Source organism: Gopherus evgoodei, chromosome 15 (assembly GCF_007399415.2).
Source record: "Gopherus evgoodei ecotype Sinaloan lineage chromosome 15, rGopEvg1_v1.p, whole genome shotgun sequence".
Classification (NCBI taxonomy): domain Eukaryota; kingdom Metazoa; phylum Chordata; order Testudines; family Testudinidae; genus Gopherus; species Gopherus evgoodei.
This window is the reverse complement of record NC_044336.1, coordinates 12,210,078-12,230,679: the sequence shown is the minus strand read 5'-3', so window position 1 is coordinate 12,230,679 and position 20,602 is coordinate 12,210,078. Positions and strand designations below refer to the sequence as shown.

Sequence of the window (20,602 nt, the reverse complement as noted above, 5' to 3'; positions counted from 1 at the left end):
TTATTTTATGATGACAGTGCCACAGCGTGCTGACATTAATCTTGCTAAGAAATTCAATGCACAATGTTATTTTTGTTTAAACTAAAAAATAGACAAGTAAAATAACTTAATGGATTTCAAGCCTTTAATTCAACAGTTACAGTTTAAAATCACAGTGGGGGGGGGGTGTACACATTGCTATATTACATAAAAGTTTATGCATTACTTACAAATTCTAATTAGCATATGGGGCCATTCCTTCCATTCTAACCAATCCCATTTGGTGAGATATTAGGCTTTCCCTCCCAGCCCTGAAGGAAGAATTATTAACTTATTGCACATCTAACACAACATCCTGTGGCAGTTATCTCTCAGTACCCCCACATTGAATCTCCAACTGGAGGTTGAATTCGTGGGGAAGAAAGGATGGTATACTCAACAAACTTGTGCCTACAAATTACGCTCTGCCTATATGAGTCTTCAGAATGAGATGCCACTCTGAAAAAATTATGTAGATATTCAAAATATAACTGTGTGTACTCACTGAGCTCCACTTGGCTCCTGCTTGACGGAACTTGATTATGCCCATGGGCTCACGTAGGTTCCTCAGGCTTCTTGATTTTGGGGAGGAGGATGAAGAACAGCGTCACTCTCCTGAATATTGTGGCACTAAAATGAGCTGTCACTCACAATAAACTACAAATCTGTGATCCTCCCTCTTTTTCATACATAAGGAATAAAATTGCTAATGGGGTTGGCATTTAAATTATTGTTGTTAAGGCATCTGCATTAACACTTCTCTGAAATGAACGCAACTGTTCAAGCCTCCCAAAGATACTGCTCCAGCTCTCTGCAGGCTCTCTTAGTAGACCTGTTTGCATCACTTAGGCCATGGCCACGCTTGCAAGTTAGAGCGTATTAAAGCAGCCCAGTGCTCTCTAACTCACAACCGGTCCACATTGGCAAGGCACGTAGAGCACTCTGACTCTACGGCAGGGGTAACTCTAGCTTTTTTGCCTCCCCAAGCACGGGGCAGCCTTTGGCGGCTTGCCTGCAGCAGGTCCGCCAGTCTCACGGCTTCAGTGTACCCGCCGCTGAATCCGTGGGACTAGCGGACCTCCTCCAGGCAAGCTGCTGAAGGCTGCCTGACTACCGCCCTCGCAGGGACCAGCAGAGCGCCCCCTGCAGCTTGCTGCCCCAGGCACGCATTTGGAACGCTGGTGCCTGGAGCCGCCACTGCGCCATGGCTAGAGCATTCCTGGTACTCCACCTCGGCAAGTGGAATAATGTTTGATGCGCCCCCGTTGGAGTACCACAGTGTCAATGTGGACGCCCTGGTCTGTTAATGCGCTCTGATTGGCCTCCATAAGTGTCCTACAATGCCTGTTCTAGCCACTCTGGTCATCAGTTTGAACTCTACTGCCCTGCCCTCAGGTGACCAACCATCAGACCCACCCTTTAAATTCTCTGGGAATTTTGAAAATCCCCTTCCTGTTTGCTCAGCCAGGCGTGGGGTGCTTTCAGCGAATCTTTCCAGGTGGCCATGCCTCCACGTGCCAGGCGATCCCCAGTATGGCGTAATGGCGAGGTGCTGGACCTCATCAGTGCTTAGGGGGAGGAAGCTGTCCAGTCCCAGCTGCGCTCCAGCCGTAGGAATTACAATACCTTCGGGCAGATATCAAGGGACATGATGGAAAGAGGCCATGACCAGCACTCACTGCAGTGCAGGGTTAACGTGAAGGAGCTGTGGGATGCCTACCTCAAAGCCCGTGAGGCAAACCGCCGCTCTGGTGCTTCCTCCACGACCTGCTGTTTCTACAGAGAGCTGGACACAATACTTGGGGGTGACCCCACCTCCACTCCAGGTACCATCATGGACACTTCAGAGCCCAGTTCAACAAGGCAGGAGGAGGAGAAAAGCAGGAGCAAGGGTGCTGAGGCAGAGGAAGACACCCCTGAATCCCTAGATGCATGCAGCCAAGAGCTGCTCTCAAGCCAGGAGCAAGGTAGCCAGTCATGGCCATTGGTGCTTGGGGAAGGACAAACACCAGAGGAGATTCCCGGTAAGCGGCTTTTATTTTGGGAAGGAAGTTATTTGGTGCGGGCTCTTTTGGCGAGGAGGGTTAGGGCTATGCATGCTTAGATGCAGAATAGGGCATTGATGTGCTCTCTCACATTGCGGTAATTGGCCTCAGTGATCTCTTCAAAGGTCTCACCCAGAACTTAGGCAATGCGCTTGCACAGGTTTCTTGGGAAAGCCACTGTGGTCCTTGTTCCAGTCAGGCTAACATGTCCACGCCACTGTGCCGTGAAGGGCAGAGGGACCATTACTGCAGACAGGCAAGCTGTATATGGGCCAGGGCGGAAGCCGCATTGTAGTAGAAGACCTTCCCTTGCTTCCCAGGTCACCGTCAGCAGTGAACTATCTTCAAAACAAACTCTTGTGGAGAATGTGGGGGCAGTGTTCAATATAGGGCCCCCCTGCAGCTGTTGGCTCTCCCCAAGGCACAGAAACCCAGAGGACAGTACATCCATGAAACAATCAGTCCCCCTTGACCCTGTGCTTACTCACCATTTTGGGGCTGCCGTGGGTTATGTGCACTCTCTTTGGGATAGGCAAATTATGCTATTGTGTAGACTATGCTTGGCCTCCTTAAGTCCGGGGCAATCGTTGCTCTGTCTGGTGTGAACAATGTTGCATTTTGCCTTTAGAGATGCAACCTTGAGATCTCAGCTGTCCATGTTATCACCAGCCAAGAGACTGCAAAGACTCAGGAAGAGGCCACTTAGAAGCAAGGAAGACATACTGCATGAAGTAATGCAGCAGTCACTTAACGAGAATCTAAAAGCGCAGGAGTGGAGGGGGAGTGAAAGGAGGGTCTGCCATCAGAATGCAGATTGCAGACACAAAAGCACGAAGCTTTGACAGCAAGGCATGGATCAGCTGATAAGCATCATGGAGTGGACTCGATCCAGGTGCTCATAGCCATGCAGGTGAGCACTAGTGCGCCAGCCCCCGCCCTTTTCCCAAAACTCTTTCCCTTGTGCCCCCATGTCACCTCCAGCCCACTTGCCCCAACATCCGGGTTCTTATCGCCACCAGCTGCCTCCAACACCTGTAGCTTCACCACCCAGCCTTGAAAACTATGACCCTTACCCACTGCACTCAACCCCCATCACCATGCAGTATAGCCATCCTGAAGTGCATCAGTCATTGCACAGCACTCCAGACAGGAAGGCTGAGTGTGATAACAGGACATACGCAAATCTGTGATTGTACCGTTCCCCAACCCAACCCCTTGCCCTTTCTGTTTCCCAAGCAGTTGTTTCTTTTCAATAAATGACTTTTTTTCAGTAAGTGGATTTTTTGGGTTTGAAAACCATTCTTTATTGTTGCATAAAGTAAAAGCTATCTTAGCCCAGGAAAGCAACAGGCACTGCAAGTCAGCGTAGCAAACACAGATTCCTACTAACATTGGAACCGCTGCACTTCACTCCCATGCAGGGCACCAGACGTTACTGATGGCTTTCAGTCTCAGTTGCTCAAAATGCTCCCTCCAGGCATCCCTAATCCTTGCAGCCCCGTGCTGGGCCCCTCTAATAGCCCTGCTCTCTAACTGTTCAAATTCAGCCTCCAGATGCTGAACCTCCAAGGCCCATGCCTGAGTGAATCGTTCACCCTTCCCTTCACAAATGTTATGAAGGGTACAGCATGCAGATATAACCGCTGGGATGCTGTCATCAGCCAGGTCTAGCTTCCTGTGCAGACAACGCCAGCGGCCCTTTAAACGACCAAAAGCACACTCCAGTCATTCTGCACTGGCTCAGCCTGTTGTTGAACCACTCCTTGCTGCTGTCAAGGCTCCCTGTGTAGGATTTCATGAGCCATGGCATTAAAGGGTAAGCGGAGTCTCCAAAAATCACAGCGGGCATTTCGACTTCCCCTACAGTGATCCTCTGGTCTGGGAAAAAAGTCCTGGTTTGCAGCTTCCTGAAGAGGCCAGTGTTCCAAAAGATGTGTGCATCATGCACTTTTCCTGGCCAGCCTGCGTTAATGTCAATGAAACAACCACGGTGATCCACAAGCGCCTGGAGAACCATAGAGAAATACCCCTTCCGATTAACATACTGGGAAGCTAGGTGAACTGGTGCCAGAATTGGAATATGCATCCCATCTATCGCCCCTCTGTAGTTAGGGAAACCCATTTGTGCAAAGCTAGCCACAATGTCATGCACGTTACCCTTCTTCTGAGCAGGATGTGATTAATGGCCCTGCAAATTTTTATCAACACGATTCCAGCGGTTGACTTTCCCACTCCAAACTGGTTAGCGACCAATCGGTAGCTGTCTGGAGTTGCCTGCTTCCAGATTGCAATAGCCACCTGCTTCTCCACCATCAGGGCACCTCTCAATCTCTTGCCCTTATGCCACAGGGTGGGGGCGAGCTCATCACACGGTCCCAATGAAAGTGGCTTTTCTCATCCAAAAGTTCCACAGCCACTGCTCGTCATCCCAGACTTGCATGACGATGTGATCCCACCACTCAGTGCTTGTTTCCCAAGCCCAAAAACAGCGTTCCACAGTGGTGAGCATGTCCGTGAATGCCACAAGCAATCTGGTGTCATATGCGTTACTCGAGTTGATATCATTGTCGGAATCCTCACTGTCAGTTTGGATTGTAGGAGTAACTCGACTGCCAAACGTGACGTGCTGGCGAGACTTGTCAGCATATTCCTCAGCAGTTCGGGCTCCATTCCCACAGACCAAAAGGGAAAACAGAATGAGCAGCACAAAAAAGGTTGGAGGATGGCGCCAAATGTGGACGGAAGCACAGGGGTTGCTGGAATGCAAACCGATACATCACGGGGCGTTGGGACGGGACCCAGAATGCCCCCTTCCCACAGGCCACAGTGCCAGAACGGGAAGAGGTGCTCTGTGGGATAGCTGACCATAATGAGTCGCTGCAAGTGCTGTGAATGTGGCCACGCCTGTGCTCTTGCAGCTGTCAGTGTGAACAGACTGCATCGCTTTCCCTACTGGGCTCTCCAAAGGCTGGTTTTAATTCAGAGTGCTCTACATCTGCAAGTGTAGCCGTGCTCTTACAGTCAGCTCACTTTTTTTACAAATGTAGAGACGTTTCTTTCTCGTAAATGAAAGCTGAGACTCTGATGAACAAGAGAGCAATTTGAGAGGTGTTATGTTATACCAGCTCAGTCTAACTCCTGTCCCCAGCGCATATGCACACATGCTTGATGTACTCTGAACCCAGGAACACAAGAACAGAGTACCTAAGTACAACGCAAGGATCACAATATTGCAATTTATGTGGATCTAACAGTTTGTGAAGGTGGCAAGTCAAGCCTTCTGTCTGGTGGATAGTATTGTGCAGACATTGTTTGAACCACATTTCCGTATTTTCTCTTTGAGTATGTTTGAAGCATTCAGGTGTGTTCCTAAGATCCCTACAGTGACTGCCTTTTTTTGGTCTGAAAGTCAATATTCAGTAAAGATGGAACATTCATGGACTTGGAGGCTGAAGACTCCTATCCACCAAGCAAGTACACCGCTACCTTGATATAATATGACCCGATATAACATGAATTCGGATATAATGCGGTAAAGTGGTGCTCCGGGGGGGCGAGGCTGCACACTCCGGCGGATCAAAGCAAGTTCAGTATAACGCAGTTTCACCTGTAATGTGGTAAGATTTTTTTTTGGCTCCCGAGGACAACGTTATATCGAGGTAGAGGGGTATTATATAGGCAGCAGCTGTTCAGATTTACTTAACCACAAATGTCTCATCTGTTTTGGAGAAACCGCTGTCTTTCAACTGAAGTAATATTGAGACATGCCTGTTAAAGATCCCTTTTCTCTCTATTGGAGATGGGATGCTAACCCTGATATTCTGGTCAAATTCCATATCACGGAATTGTTTTTTGCCTACTTGTATTCACCCTAATGTAATATTGGATAAGGTGGTATTCGCTTCCTATCTAAGACTATTATATATTGTTGCTATAAACTGTCAAAAAGCTGCTGTTTTTTCACCACAAAGATAGTTGCATCTTCAATAGTAAATGAAGTGACCCCTATGTGTTTAAGGGCTTTTTTAAATATAGGGAAATTGAGCAGCATACTACATCAGAATAATTATACCACTATAACTATACTGGCATAACTTCCCCATCTGGACACTCTCTATTCTGGAATAAAAGTAGTTTTTATTCTGGAATCATATCCACATGGGGGAATTTACACTGCTATAGTTATGCTGGTGTATAATTCAGCTATAGCTATGCCAGTCAATTTTCTTGTGTAGAAAGTTGAAAGGTGCTCCCTAAATGTAGCTTGTTGAGAGGATAGTTCATCTGATACCCTCTCAGTGCTTGGCTTGTCTGCCAAGAGTGGCAACTGAACTGTTGACACCTGGATTGGCTCAAACTCACCTCACGCACATTTAACCTAAACTTTTGAAGTGGGGGCATAAATAGAAGTGGCATCTTTCTCTTGCAAGACACCATGTTTGAGGCATAATATTTTGGCTTAATATCATGGCTTTTATTATCACAGGGTCGTATGCTGTGTGTGTGGATTGGGGGAACCCCTGCTGCTTTCAGAGGGGGGGGTTCTGCTTGTGGATCAAAGTAGTATATGGTCCAAAGGCCATAAAGTTATTAGAGATATAAGATGCCATTTCCCTTCCCTTCTCTCCAAAATATGACCTAAAATGTGAACATGTGAGTATCTCTCAAACTTTTAAAAATAGTGGTGAAGTTATAGGAAACTATCTGACTCCTCAGCATTCTGGCTAGGACTTTATTAGTATATAGTAGTGTCTTTTTAAGTCTTGTTTTGGAAACATTTCTGTTGAGCTCATGAAAAACCATTTCATTGAAAGTTTATATAGGTTTCCTGTTGCGTTCGTGATGGTGAGTGACAAGGGTGCTTAATTTCAGTGCAGGTAGACAGAAATCCCATAGGAATGTAAATAATTTTAATTAAATTTACAAAAGAAATGATAGTTTCATCGTTATGCTAAAGCTTAAGAGAGCTTGTCACTTCTGAGGTAGTGAACCTGTTGTACTGGTTCTCTTTTTTTTTTGTGGTGATACTCTTCCCCCTTCCTTCCCCCACACAGTATTGCACAACTGTTAAATGCAATATGGAGGTTTTAGACTTCATCTAGAATTTTCCACTCCTGGAGGTTACATACTTCATTTGTTGGACATGTGGTCTAATCTGGTGTAGAGACTGTGTTCTTAGGATGCTTTGAAAAAACAATAAAGGGCACAGAGAAGTGTAGGCACTGCTATGTATCAGCTTAATCTTGATTTTACTTTTTTTGACCATCTTATTTTTATGTACACCTCTACCTCGATATAACGCTGTCCTTGGGAGCCAAAAAATCTTACTGCGTTATATCAAACTTGCTTTGATCCACAGGAGTGCGCAGCTCCCCCTCCCCCGAGCACTGCTTTACCGCATTGTATCCAAATTCATGTTCTATTGGGTCACGTTATATCGAGGTGGAGGTGTATTTTCATATTCCAGGTGGTTCTTTGTGGTTACATAATAAAATATGGTATTTGACTGCATTACGCCTTAAGGGTTCAAAGCTAGCTTAAAAGAATTAGGTTGTATGATAACTATGAGTAGAGCTGTTATTTAAAATGCCTAGCTCTCTGCATTTGATCTGTTTTTGTGACATATTTAGAACCAAATGTAATCTACTCTGTAACCCTGGAAACTGCTATAATTCTGAACCAAGGAAAGGAACAGAAATGCCAGTACTCTAAATGAATTCAATAATCTTTCTTATATAAAAAGAGAGTGCTTCACAGCAATGTTAAGTGCAAGTGAAACTTGCAGTTATTTTCTGAACTGAACAATGGTAAAATACATCCGATGAAGTGCGCTGTAGCCCACGAAAGCTCATGCTCAAATAAATTTGTTAGTCTCTCAGGTGCCACAAGTACTCCTGTTCTTTTTGCGGATACAGACTAACACGGCTGCTACTCTGAAACCTGTGACAATACATTATGTAAGCAGAACTTTAACTGGAACCTACAGGAATTGTATCCCAATTATAATCCTGTGTCAGTAGTGACACTGTCCTCGCAGGCTCTATTTTAAAGAGGTGATTGGTATTATCCCATTAGTTGGCTGCACAGATGAGCCAGCTATTTATTGCCATGAATTCTGGAACTCAACATTTAAACCAATCCTTTCACATTGACAGAAGGCTTGGAAGGCATTAAATGGATATGTGGTATTCTGAGATGTATCCAGATATCACAATGTTCAGTTAGTTCAATGATTGCCATTGAAATATCTATAAATAAAATACCAAAAGAGTTTTTATTGATGCCTTCTTTAATAGGGTAAGCTGAGTTTGTTCAGTGTACCAATGAATGTACAGTTTCTATTCTAGAAGGTTATTTTGATTTTCCTGTTTGTTTAGATGTCCTACAATATTGCTTTGCTGTTTGTTTGCATGTACACCTCTACCTCAATATAATGTGACCCGATATAATGTGGGTTCGCATACAATGTGGTAAAGCTCTGACATGCTGCTCTGAGCAGCGTGTTAAGGGTGCCGGGCCAGGCCAGGGCCGAGGGCTTCGATAAGGGGCAGAGGGTCTTGAGGGCAGTCAGGGGCTTCCCCCCCCCCCCAGGGTCTGGGGGGCAGGAGCTGTGGAAGGGCACTTTTGGGGGCCCCACAGTCCCAGAGTGGCCTGGGGAGCTGGGAGCAGCTCGGAGGTGTCCTTTCCCCAACCTCCCCACACTTACCCACAGCGGGAAGCGAAGCAGCCCAGCCCCAGCCAGCTCCACTCTGCCAGTTCCCAGTCATGGTGCTCCACTTCCTGCCGGGCAGGTGAGGGCAAGACCTTTCCCCAGCTGCCTCCCAGCAACACGGCTGGGGCCGGGGCCATGTTTCTCCGCTTCCTGCCGCAGGTGAGTGTGGGGGGGCACCCTTTCCCCAACCTCCCCGCACTCACTGACGGTGGGAAGCGGAGCGCTGTGGCTGGGAGCTGGCGGAGTGCAGTAGACTGGGGCCGGCCTGCTTCGCTTCCCGCCGCTGCCGGTGAGTGCCTGTCGGGGCTGGATGGGGTCGGAGCAGTCAGGGGACAGGGGAATTGGTAGGGGGTGAGATCCTGGGGGGGATTAGAGATGGGAGTCTCTGGAGGGGGCGGTCGGGGAACAAGGCATGGGGTGGGGGAGGCAGAGCAAGTTCGATATTACACGGTCTCACCTATAACGCGGTGAGGTGTTTTTTTTTGTCTCCTGAGGACTGTTGTATCGGGGTAGAGGTGTATATGAAAATATTAAATGGAATGATAATCCAAAAGTTAATATTAAATTGGATTTAGAGAGCTTTATGGTATCTGAGGTGGGGTGCAGGGGTGAATCTGCAACCTGTTTTGGCATTCCCTTCTGCTCTCCCACTGCCTTCCCTCCCCCCCCCAGTACCCCTTCCTGCCCCCCGCTTTGCACACAGCAGTAGTTAGGAAACACTATGGAAACGGGGTGATAAGTTTGTAAGAATATCACTCCCGACCAAGTTAAAGCTATTAATGTAATATTATTTGCATGATCTGTAGAAAGCATTGAACCTGTTGTAACATGTACACTAGGCTATTCTGTATTGTTACTAGGTGATGCTTTCACTGCTTCCAGAAATGGTTACATTTTTCAGCTCTCAGGGACAGAGTGCTCCCCTAATGAGTCTCTAAGATGGCTGCAATTCAAGCAGCAAATTACTTAGCATGTTACAGAGCCAGATATTCTGCTTTTACAGCAAATAAGTATTGTCTATTCTGGTTGAATATTCATAGGGTTACTTTATCAGATCTAAGTAAGGCCTTTGGAAATCTATAGGAAACTTTGCAAATTCAGCAGAACTTTAACTCCATATCAGCAGTACAAACCCAACAGGTAAAGCAACACTGAATTTAAAATAAGCATGGGATTATTTTTTCCCTTTTGGCAAGGTATGAGGCAGGAGCGATAAAGGGCTTCTCTGTGTGGGGAAGTTATACCAGAAAAAGTGTCCACACAGCAGATTACACTGGTATAGTTTACACTGGTATAACTGTATTGGTTTAAATTCACATCTTAGTTTATACCAGTGTTAAGTGTGGGGGTTATTTTTGGCGTGTTAGCTTTTCAGTTTAACCTCCTTCCAAAAGGTCATAAACTAAATTGAAAAGTTCCACTTATGCTGGAATAAGATTGTCCACACAGGAGATCATACTGGGGTATATATAACTAGTAAAACTTTCCCAGGTAGACAAAGTCCTAAGTGATTGAGCACCTATAATGAACTAGAATTATTCCTATCTCTGGAGGACACTGTGGGAGGGAAGATTTTCTTCTCTACTTATGACTGGAGGCTGATAATTAAGGCCAAGATCGTCCTCTTCCCTTCCAAAATATTTTGTAATTGGAAAACAGGTGCAGATGGTTGCTTGAGAATCTGGGATTACATTTTTAATAATGCTCACTCCTGCACATGAATTAGCATTTGATCAGAGTGGCTGAAAGGATTCTGTTCACAATTATGTGCTTCCTGGGTGCGCATCTTTTAAATTGGGATGCAGCCCTGTTGAAATGCAAATATGCACTGTCTGTATAAAAATTAAAAAGATCAAGAAGCAAACTTTGCCATACATTAACTTTTATAATTATACAAAATTTCCATTGGCATCTTACCTTGGTTAAATAGTAAGGGCCAAATTCTGTGTTGATAAATGCAAAGTAATGCACATTGCAAAACATAATCCCAACTATATGTATAAAATGATGGGGTCTAAATTAGCTGTTACCACTCAAGATAGAGATCTTGAAGTCGTTGTGGCTCTTCTCTGAAAACATCCATAAATATAGCGGCGGTCAAAAAAGCGAACAGAATGTTCAGAATCATTAAGAAAGGGATAGATAAGACACAAAATATATTGCCTCTGTATAAATTCATGGTATACTCACATCTTGAATACTGAGTGCGGATATGGTTGCCCCATCTCAAAAAGATGTATTGGAATTGGAAAAGAGCAACAAAAATGATTGGGGATATGGAATGGCTTCCATATGAGGATGATTAATAAAACTGGGACTTTCAGCTTGGAAAAGAAACGACTAAGGGGGGATGGTATCAGAGGGGTAGCCGTGTTAGTCTGGATCTGTAAAAGCAGCAAAGAATCCTGTGGCACCTTATAGACTAACAGACGTTTTGGACCATGAGCTTTCGTGGGTGAATACCCACTTCTTCAGATGCATGTGGGTATGATCATCTAGTCTGACCTCCTGCACAAAGCAGGCCATAGAATCCTACCCATCCACTTCTATAACAAACCTCTAACCTATGTCTGAGTTATTGAAGTCTTCAAATTGTGGTCTGAAGACCTCAAGCTGCAGAGAATCCTCCAGCAAGTGACCCATGCCCCACGCTGCAGAGGAAGGAGAAAAACCTCCAGGGCCTCTGCCAATCTGCCCCGGAGGAAAATTCCTTCCCGACCCCAAATATGGCGATCAGCTAAACCCTGAGTATGTGGGCAAGACTCACCAGCCAGCACCCAGGAAAGAATTCTCTGCAGTAACTCAGATCCCATCCCATATAACATCCCATCACAGACCACTGGGCATGCTTACCTGCTGATAATCAAAGATCAGTTGCCAAAATTAATTGCCAAAATTAGGCTATCCCATCATACCATCCCTTCCATAAACTTATCAAGCTTAGTCTTAAAGCCAGATATGTCTTTTGCCCCCACTACTCCCCTTGGAAGGCTGTTCCAGAACTTCACTCCTCTAATGGTTAGAAACCTTTGTCTAATTTTGAGTCTAAACTTCCTAGTGTCCAGTTTATACCCACTTGTTCTTGTGTCCACATTGGTACTAAGCTTAAATAATTCCTCTCCCTCCCTAATATTAATCCCTCTGATATAAAGAGCAAGCATATCCCCCCTCAAAAAAGAATTAGATAAGTTCATGGAGGATAGGTCCATCATTGGCTATTAGCCAGGATGGGCAGGGATGCTATCCCTAGCCTCTGTTTGCCAGAAGCTGGGAATGGGTGACAGAGGATGGATCACTTGATAATTATCTGTTCTGTTCATTCCTTCTGGGGCACCTGGCATTGGCCACTGTCGGAAGACAGGATACTGACCTAGATGGACCTTTGGTCTGAACTAGTGTGTCTGTTCTTATGGTCTATCCTGTAGTGTAGGGGAAGAGGGTGAATGGAACATGTCCATCCCTCAACCCCTTGTGCAGTAGCAGGCTAAAATTCCTATCTATAGTAGTAGCTGAGAGTTCTAGAAGCAGGACAGACTACAATGCCAACAGCTGCATTGTGGCACTGAAGGGGTTAGGGTTGGGCTGCATTGCCTACCAGTTAAGGCACGTGGACAGGTCCCTCATATGTTGCATTCAGCATCTTGCACTAGCAAGGATGTATGCTAATCCTTTTTATTTTATTTTAAAGGACAAGCAGTGTGCATCCCACCATATGCTTGCCCTGAGACATCTGTATGTTTTTGAAATCTAATCCTCTGCCAGTACCTCTCTGCTCTTCACACCCAGCCCAAGCGTAACTCTAGTTTGTAAGGGCAGAGTTTTGCCATAAGTGGTCAGATGTTGTGGAAAATATGCATCGCCAACACCTTGGAGTTGGTGACTAGAAGTGAGACTTCCTACTGGAGCAAATGTGTAAAAGGGAACACACTTAAAGGATGCATTTTCATGTGTTCCATTTCATATTGTGATTTCAGTAAAGGCATTCACTGTCCACTTCCTCTCCTTGATCCTTAGTGGAGTCTTCTTGAAATTTATCTATCTTGTAAATAATTGAGTTTGTGACGACAGACTTATGGCTTCCCTTTTTAAGTTGTTGTTCCAATACAATTTTGGCCACTGCTTGCATCACTATACGTTTGAAAAATCTATTTCCAACAGGAGTTGAGTCACAAGCGTCTTGGTGATCTTGCTGTGGTTGTCAGCTGCATATCTGTTGGTGACTGTTTTGTGCTGAAAGTGCTTACTCCAAATGGGAAGTGTAATGTAGTTATCTGTTTTCTCTTCCTACTTATTTTGACCTCATTCAGTCAGAGAAACTTTCTTTGGCAAAAATTTGCAACAACAGAAGCCTTGACATTGTGTATCTCTTTTGTAAGCCAAAAATAAGTTATAACATTTCTTTCCTGTCTCTAGTAAGAAAATCATTCAGAAAGGATTCCTAAAATCCAGCTTTTGATGTAAAATACCAGTGCAACACCACATGACAGTGCCCTGGCATCTTTAAAACTGAGTGGTCATTCCAGAACTACATGGCTGTAAGTCAGCCTGCTGTGACACTTCTTGGGACAGTTTAGAGCCTTCATTTTTGACCTTGGCTACCAAAAGTGTTTCTCATCGGTAATCTCTCCCTTCCCTGAGGGTATAGAATTCTTGGTTCTTAGCTACAGTCAGACAGCATTTGTTCCTCTCAAGGTCATTAAAGTGAATTATTTCATTTAAATAAGAAAGTTCAAGAAGGTGAAAATACAGATGTGAACGCCAACTAAACCTATTTCATCTAAGCAACAGCTATGAAGAGCCACACTAATACTGATCAAGAAAGGTTAATTCAAAAGATTAAAGGTTGAGGGACAAGGTTTCATACGTGGCAGCAGAGATTCAGAAGTGACCCAGTCAAGACATGGCTTTCAAAGGAGCTCATTGCTTGTCCTTTCAGAGTCAGTGCTCACCCCAAACTGTATTCCTTTCTCTAAGAGTTGACCAATCCTTATATAGTGCAGACAAACTTAGTTCTTCCCCGAGGTCTGTGCCCCAACTCACCTACTCCCTTCTAATCGCAATGGGCATTTGTTTTAACCAGTCTCTATCTGTCCAGGTATATTGGGATATGTCCTTTTCCTACCACCTCCTTCCTCCCTCTCCTGCATCCTCCCAACAAAGAGAAATTATATAGTCTTTCAGTATTTTAATATGTGAAGAAGCATGGTGTCATAAGTGTGGCTGCTGGTTTCAAATATTGCTATTTTGTCACCACTAAAGAAAAGAATAAGTGAGTATGAACACGTGAAGGAGGATAAGGAATTTGCTGTTTTGTGCAGGTTAATCTGAAAAAAGAGAGCCTGTTTCTTTAGGTATTTACTGGTAAGGTGGATGCTGAGAGCCTGAAACATCCTGTCCTGTCTGCCATGGGACAGTAATATTTTTCTCAGCTTCATGTATTAGCCTTATGGTTAGCATTTGAGGGGTGGAAAGGAGAAAGAGGGGAGCCGGCAGGATCAGACTGATAGAATGCAATCTGTCAGGCTACCACAGTGCCCTGCTGGCTTGTGAACCCTCAAGGTCCCGGGAAGATGCTAACACTTCAGATGCTTCCCAGATTGCATGGACACAGAGAGTGAGAAGACATGACATGATGAATGGTTTTGTATGTGCACTCACAAGTGTGGTCATATGTTGCAAGTGCATCTTAAGTTGGCAGTTTAGGCCACTCTCCCCATCTGAGCCCAAAAAAGTTCCTTTTGGTTCAGAGTGAACTTAGAATATGTTGAGTGTTTTATTTCTAAGAAAACAATCAATTTCCCAGTTTCACTTCCATATGGATATTACAGCAGAGTTCAGAGCATTCAGCTACCATGGTGATGAGCACAGTGTAAGAACCTTCTCAGACTTGATCAGACTTCCTGTAAGCACATAAACACTTGAACACCCCCCGATGAAAGGGTTTGTATAAAATGGATTGTAGGATAAGGGATTGGGAAAAAGATATGAGAACAGTATAACTTGGGAGCGTATTTAATTTGTGTGTAGTGGTGGCTGGGCAATTTTCACTCTGGACTCAGCAAATGACAAAGCCTCTTGAGTTTTTAGAGCATTCATTTAATATCAGGTCTGGTTTTGAAAAGCTCTAAACAAAAAAAGCCCCACATCACTGATCCTCTTGGGTTGGAGCCACAGATTTTGAGATGTTTTGTTAGAATTTGTATTTTTAAAAGATAGTCTCCCCCAGTTTATCACTTGCCACTGATGCCTTCACATTTCTTACTTTTAATCATTCCCCTGGATTTGGAAAACTACTGGTATGTGTTCAAAACTAGTCTTGCTTAGGAAACGTTTGTATGTTTTTAAGTAGAGTTGAAATACTAGCGAAGATGGAAGTAAAGTACGTGTAGTCTCTTTGACCGTACTCTAACAGTGAATCGGTAAGGGAAGCATTTGGGGAAGAGGAAGCTTAATACTGTAGTGTTTTGGTCTAAATTATTCTTTCACACAATTTTGTATCTTGTCGTTAACATGCTTTAGGAAAGTTTAAATGGTTATATAACAGGCCTATTACATTTCAAACTTAGGCTGCTTCACCATATTGTTTCAACAACACAGTGCCAGCTCTTAGTATGTCAGAATACACAAATATTCTCCAGAGGCTAGTAGGAGATTGTAAAGTACAGACTCGGTGAGCAACAAAATTCTAGGCATAAACTTTTTTTGAAGGCGATGTACGTGTATGTTTGTGTCTTTTAGCCAGAAAGCTTTTAGTGTTGGTCCCCATATTGATTACAAAGTCTTGAGGAATCTCTCAGTGAGAATATTTCGTATGAATACAGAACATAAAGACAATTGAGTATGTAACAAATAAGTAACTTTATCATTCTGATCCATCATCCATATGACAAACCCTTCCAGTGGACTAAATTTAATCCTTGAGTAATAGTGTTTAGTTCTTGCAAGAGACCTTCTCTAATGGGCCAATGTCATTACTGCAAACACTGAGTTTAAGGAACTGACTAATTGCTGATAAATATAGTGTGCCGTAGAGTGAAATTCTGACAAGAAAATGTGCAACAACTAACTTAAAATTTAATTAGAAAAGATTGTTTTCTTTATCAGAATAAATGCAGCATTAGATAGCACAGCTAAGTTATACCCGTCAGGTAGAAAAATCAAAGGCAGTATAATGAAGGGGGTGGAGGGTGTACATGCACGCGTGTGCATGTGCACACAAACCTGTCTCAAAGCACCATGAAACACTGGAAAAACTATACCTAATAGATTTTTAATAAAAAGGCTACTCTTCTGACTTATTTTCTCCTTTGATGGTACCTCCCTTCTTTGTGGCTTCCAAACTCCGTAATCTTGGTGTCCTGTTTAAAGCTGACCTATCATTTGATGATCCTTTTGGGTAGATATTAGTGTAGTTTTATACCATTTAGATGCTTTCCAGGTTGCAGTTCATCTCCCAATCAGATGCTAATGTCCCTATATTGGTTTTTGTCTTGAACTGTACTGTGATGATACAAGATTTGCAGGTCTCTGTCTCTGCGGTGGTGTTCTGCCTGGCTTTCAGTGTAGAAGAAACAAGCTAAAGATGACATGCAAGTCCTTAACTCTTGCTTTTGTGGTTTTAAATCAGAATAATATTGAATATTTTGTGCGGTTTGCTAATTAAAACTTTGTCCCTAAGACAAGGCTGTATTGTTAGGCCATGTATTGCAGGAATAGATTGGATATTGTATGTAACTTAAAGGAATGAAAATGGCCTGATTGAAAAGCCTAAACGAAAATGACTGAGAACAATCCTCAGTAGTATGTCTGTACATTCCTTACAAAAGAAAGTATCCTTTGTTCCTGTTAATCTGTCTGAAGCCTATGAGTGTTCTGTTCCTCTAAGCACTCAGTTTGCCAATTCCAGGCAGCTGATTATTTTGTTCCTTTCCATATTGAACAAAGTCAGTTCATAAGTCTTCATTCTCGGTAGAAGTAGAACAAATACTATCGGCCACTCTCTTTGCTTGCCATTCAGTAACACTTTGGAACATCAAAGGGGAAAATACTGTAATTATCTGGTGCTGAACGCACAATGCAAAAGGGAAGAAAAGTCGGATCTTGAGGGATGAGGTGAGAAATTAATCAACATGATGCAGAAAAGAGGACTTCATCTTGTTTTCTCCCAGCTACTCCTCTCTGAACAGAGATAGTAAAACCTTTTATGGCCTGGAAGTAAAAGTGCTTTAAAAATAATTGGTGAACCATAATAGACGTAAAATAAACTGAAGAGATGAGAAAGTAGGAAATCATTTTCAGTATAGATTTCTTAAACAAAAATGTGAAAGTATAAAGGGAGCAATACAAAAAGATGTTTATCAACTTGCTTCTTTTGGAAGCTATTTGCTTTTCCTGGCATAGGGCAGCATTCAATCCCATTTATAATTGAGTCACACTAATGATCAGTTACAAAGAACACTGAGATGTATTGTTGAGCGAGAACAAGGAGATTCACCGCTAACTATAAAGTATATAGGCTCTTCTGTACAAAGGTGCAACAGGCTCAGGTAGGTAAGGGTAAGGACTTATTATGCCAGGGCAGTGGTTCTCAACCTGTTTACCATTGTGAGTCGCATGTGTAGCTCTGTGTTATGTGGACCGCATCCATACAATATATGTACTACCTATATGGCCCTGAGGCTGTCACATGGGCTGCAGCTGTGTGCTGATTGGGTCGCAAGCGTTCCAAGATTTGAGAACCACTGTGGCATGGTGTTGAAAGGATCCATGGTCTATTTTCCCCTTAACTGTGACTTTTTTCTGTACTGCCTGCTGTTTTAGAGTCATAACTCTAATGTTCTGTCACTTCTGTTATATGCATTTCTTTAAGCCTCTAGATTATTTTTAGTCTATGAACTAAAAAACCATCTGGGCACCGCAATAAAAGCTTAACTACTGGAGTGTAGTCAGACATAATGTTTTAAAAAAAAAAAAAAAAAGACCAGTGTGTGTATACATCACAAAAAGGTTTTATGAATTTGAACAATCATGTAGTATTTTAAAATTTTTATGGTATGAAAACCAAAAAGCTAACACTATCTTTGTTTATCGCACCACTCATTTGTTTTAAAAAGTATCTTTAGCAAATCCCTAAATGTTTGTGTTTTGAATCATTTTTACTAGTTTTCACTCTTTAAATTTTTCTGATTTCTTTTCAACCCTTGCCTCTCCCCTTTTTTAATTAATTATTTTTTTGTTGCAGCTGTTGCCCATCTTACCTCTTAGCCCCATGTTAGAGCAGTTCAGCCTATTAAAATAGTGCCTAAGCGCTAAACAAGGTAGTCTGCACCTGCAAAGAATTGCCTATAGTGGGTTCTGTGGTCCTAGGAAACTCTTTTAGGTTTTCTTTATTTGTGTTAGTGTTTCCTTGTCGTGTCTGGTTTTAGAGCAAGAGGGCATTGGTAAATAGGTGGGTCTTGGAAAGAGTTCTGAGGACAGCTAAGTTTTGACTCCAAAAGCAAACAGGAAATGAAAGTCAACAGTCTGAAAATAGTTTCCCTACCTCCCTCCCAAATCCCTATCTATAAATATACTTTTACAAACAATCAAAATTTGCATAGGGAGTGTGATCGAAGAAGCTTCGTATCAACAACAAAAATGTAAATAGAAAATATCTGTGCAAGTGTTTCCTTGTTTAAAGGGCACCCTTGATATGTAGGGCGTATTATTTATCTTGTAAAATTAAGCCCAAATTTATAAGATTAGCAGAAGTACGTGACCATAATCTCTGAGTTAAATCAGGACTGTTGGTATGTAAATAGTTATATGCTATTATGGAAGGTATTATGGATAAAATTTCCAAAAGCACCAAAGTGACTTAGGGTAATATTTTCATTAATGTCTATGTTCTTAAACATAATTACAAACTGATAAATGGTACACTGGAATTATTAGAGATATGGCAGTCTTTGCACTCAGGGAAAGCTGTTAGTGTAAGGAATGGGTTTTGAGACCTTTTTATTTCACCTCTGGGTAATGCATTGGAAACCCTCCAGACAGCTCAGTGAAATGCCGACAATTACACAGTGGGTTTTTTAATTCTTCAGCACATCATGTGTGTTCAGGTATTTTTGAGATAAAAGGGTCTCTCTAAGATTTTATGTTCCTGTTCTTGTTAAAGGGAGGATGATCAATGCACATTGTCACCCACTTCCCTCAAAAAGAAGGGGGGGGGGGAGTGTTTCTTGTAGGTCAATATTTCCCATGTATTTCAAACAGGACAGTACATGAAATCCTCTAAAACTTGGTTTGCTATGAAACTTGCTGTCTTGAAAACAATCTGTTTCTTAGTAGTAATTTCAGAAAAGTGGAGATGCAAGGCCCCTGCTGTTTCTACCAAATGGATAAGATCAAGACGATGGCTTGCTGACATTTGTAAATACAATGGTATCAGAAAAGAAAAAGCCCACAAGAGGGACAGAATCTGTATAGTCCATAGAATTACTCTTGATTAAGCTTTTGTTCTTTCTTTCTCCTCCATACATCTTTGTAGGCGTATGAAAGAAGATTTCCTACATGTCCTCTAATCCCAATGTTTGTAGCTAGTGACACTGTGAATGAATTCAAGAGTGAGGATGGAGCTATCCATGTGATAGAAAGGCGCTGTAAGCTGGATATAGATGCACCCCGGTTATTGAAAAAGGTAACTAAACAATTTTAAAATGGCTTTTATCCTAATTTTCTTGATACCAACCCACAAAAATGGAAATCTTTAACAAAATCTGTGGTAATCTTTCTCAGATTGCAGGAGTAGATTATGTTTACTTTGTCCAGAAGAACTCCTTGAACAGACAAGATCGGACTTTGCACATAGAGGCCTACAATGAAACCTTTTCTAACAGAGTCATCATTAATGAGCACTGCTGTTACACAGTGAGTAACACAGAGAATCTAACAGTTGTACAGATTGGGTTTGGTTGGCATTGACATTCAGCACTCATAACCAGAAGCTGGATGTTTTTGGCTCCTCCTAAAAATCAGAATTATTAGTATGCCATGGGTGTTGCTGTTAGTGTTAAAAGTAATCAACACATGTGAAAACCCTGATGCAAATTTGTTTTCTATCCATTGGACATATTCCCACATTATAAAAGACAGACATTTGATACTGTGCTTGTGAGAAGCCAAAGTCTGTAATAGCAGAGTTGTGGCATGTCATGATTGATGATGCCCTGACAGAACTGTTGAAGGGAAGCTTGCACATCACTTGGTCACTTTCTGCATAGTGCTAGCCAGTGCTACAGTTGTGTCGTCAAGTGCGCTACAATTTAAGTGTTCAAGATTGTAATTTTAATCTAGATTTTTCTATCATTTCTGTTTATGAGATGCTGACATGCTTTTTGGTGCAGAGCGCTTGTAGCATAATGATAGATTTAAGTGAAGTCAGAGAGCTAGCTGTTGCCATGCTCGCAGTTCCTTTATAGGTTGTAAAATACCCCTACTCTGATATGAGACACAAATGAAATAAAGCACAATTGTAATGTATGAATAAAGCTTGGAATGGACCTCGGAGGTAAAATCTAAACTAGCAAATGCGGCCACTCATTTACATTGCAACACTGTCTGTAAATGAGTGCTTTCTGGTTGCAGAACATGTTTAAAGGGATGCTGGAAACATTGAAATCTAGTTGACTTCAAAATATTAGTTAAAAGTAGTTTCAAGAACTGCATCTGCCCCTGGGTCTCACTGCAATTTTTCTGTCTGCACTTGCCATGTGAAAGTTCCATATAAACAGGAGAAACATTCTATAGAAAAAATGCACAACATAATCCACCTCTAATAGAGAAG

General features: G+C 42.7%; 1 protein-coding gene across 8 annotated transcripts in view; it reads left to right on the top strand.

Moving 5' to 3' along the window:
- SEC14L1 (SEC14 like lipid binding 1) overlaps positions 1 to 20,602 on the top strand; it is a 107,134-nt gene that overhangs the window by 64,303 nt on the left and 22,229 nt on the right. For 7 of the 8 annotated variants that reach the window (XM_030533904.1, XM_030533910.1, XM_030533905.1 and 4 more), the window contains 2 exons: positions 19,307 to 19,456; positions 19,555 to 19,686. In XM_030533904.1, the coding sequence (XP_030389764.1) occupies positions 19,307 to 19,456; positions 19,555 to 19,686 (282 nt within the window). Of the gene's footprint in view, positions 1 to 1,663; positions 2,043 to 2,691; positions 2,974 to 19,306; positions 19,457 to 19,554; positions 19,687 to 20,602 lie in introns of those variants that run through there. The other variant, XM_030533907.1, reaches the window with a different exon arrangement.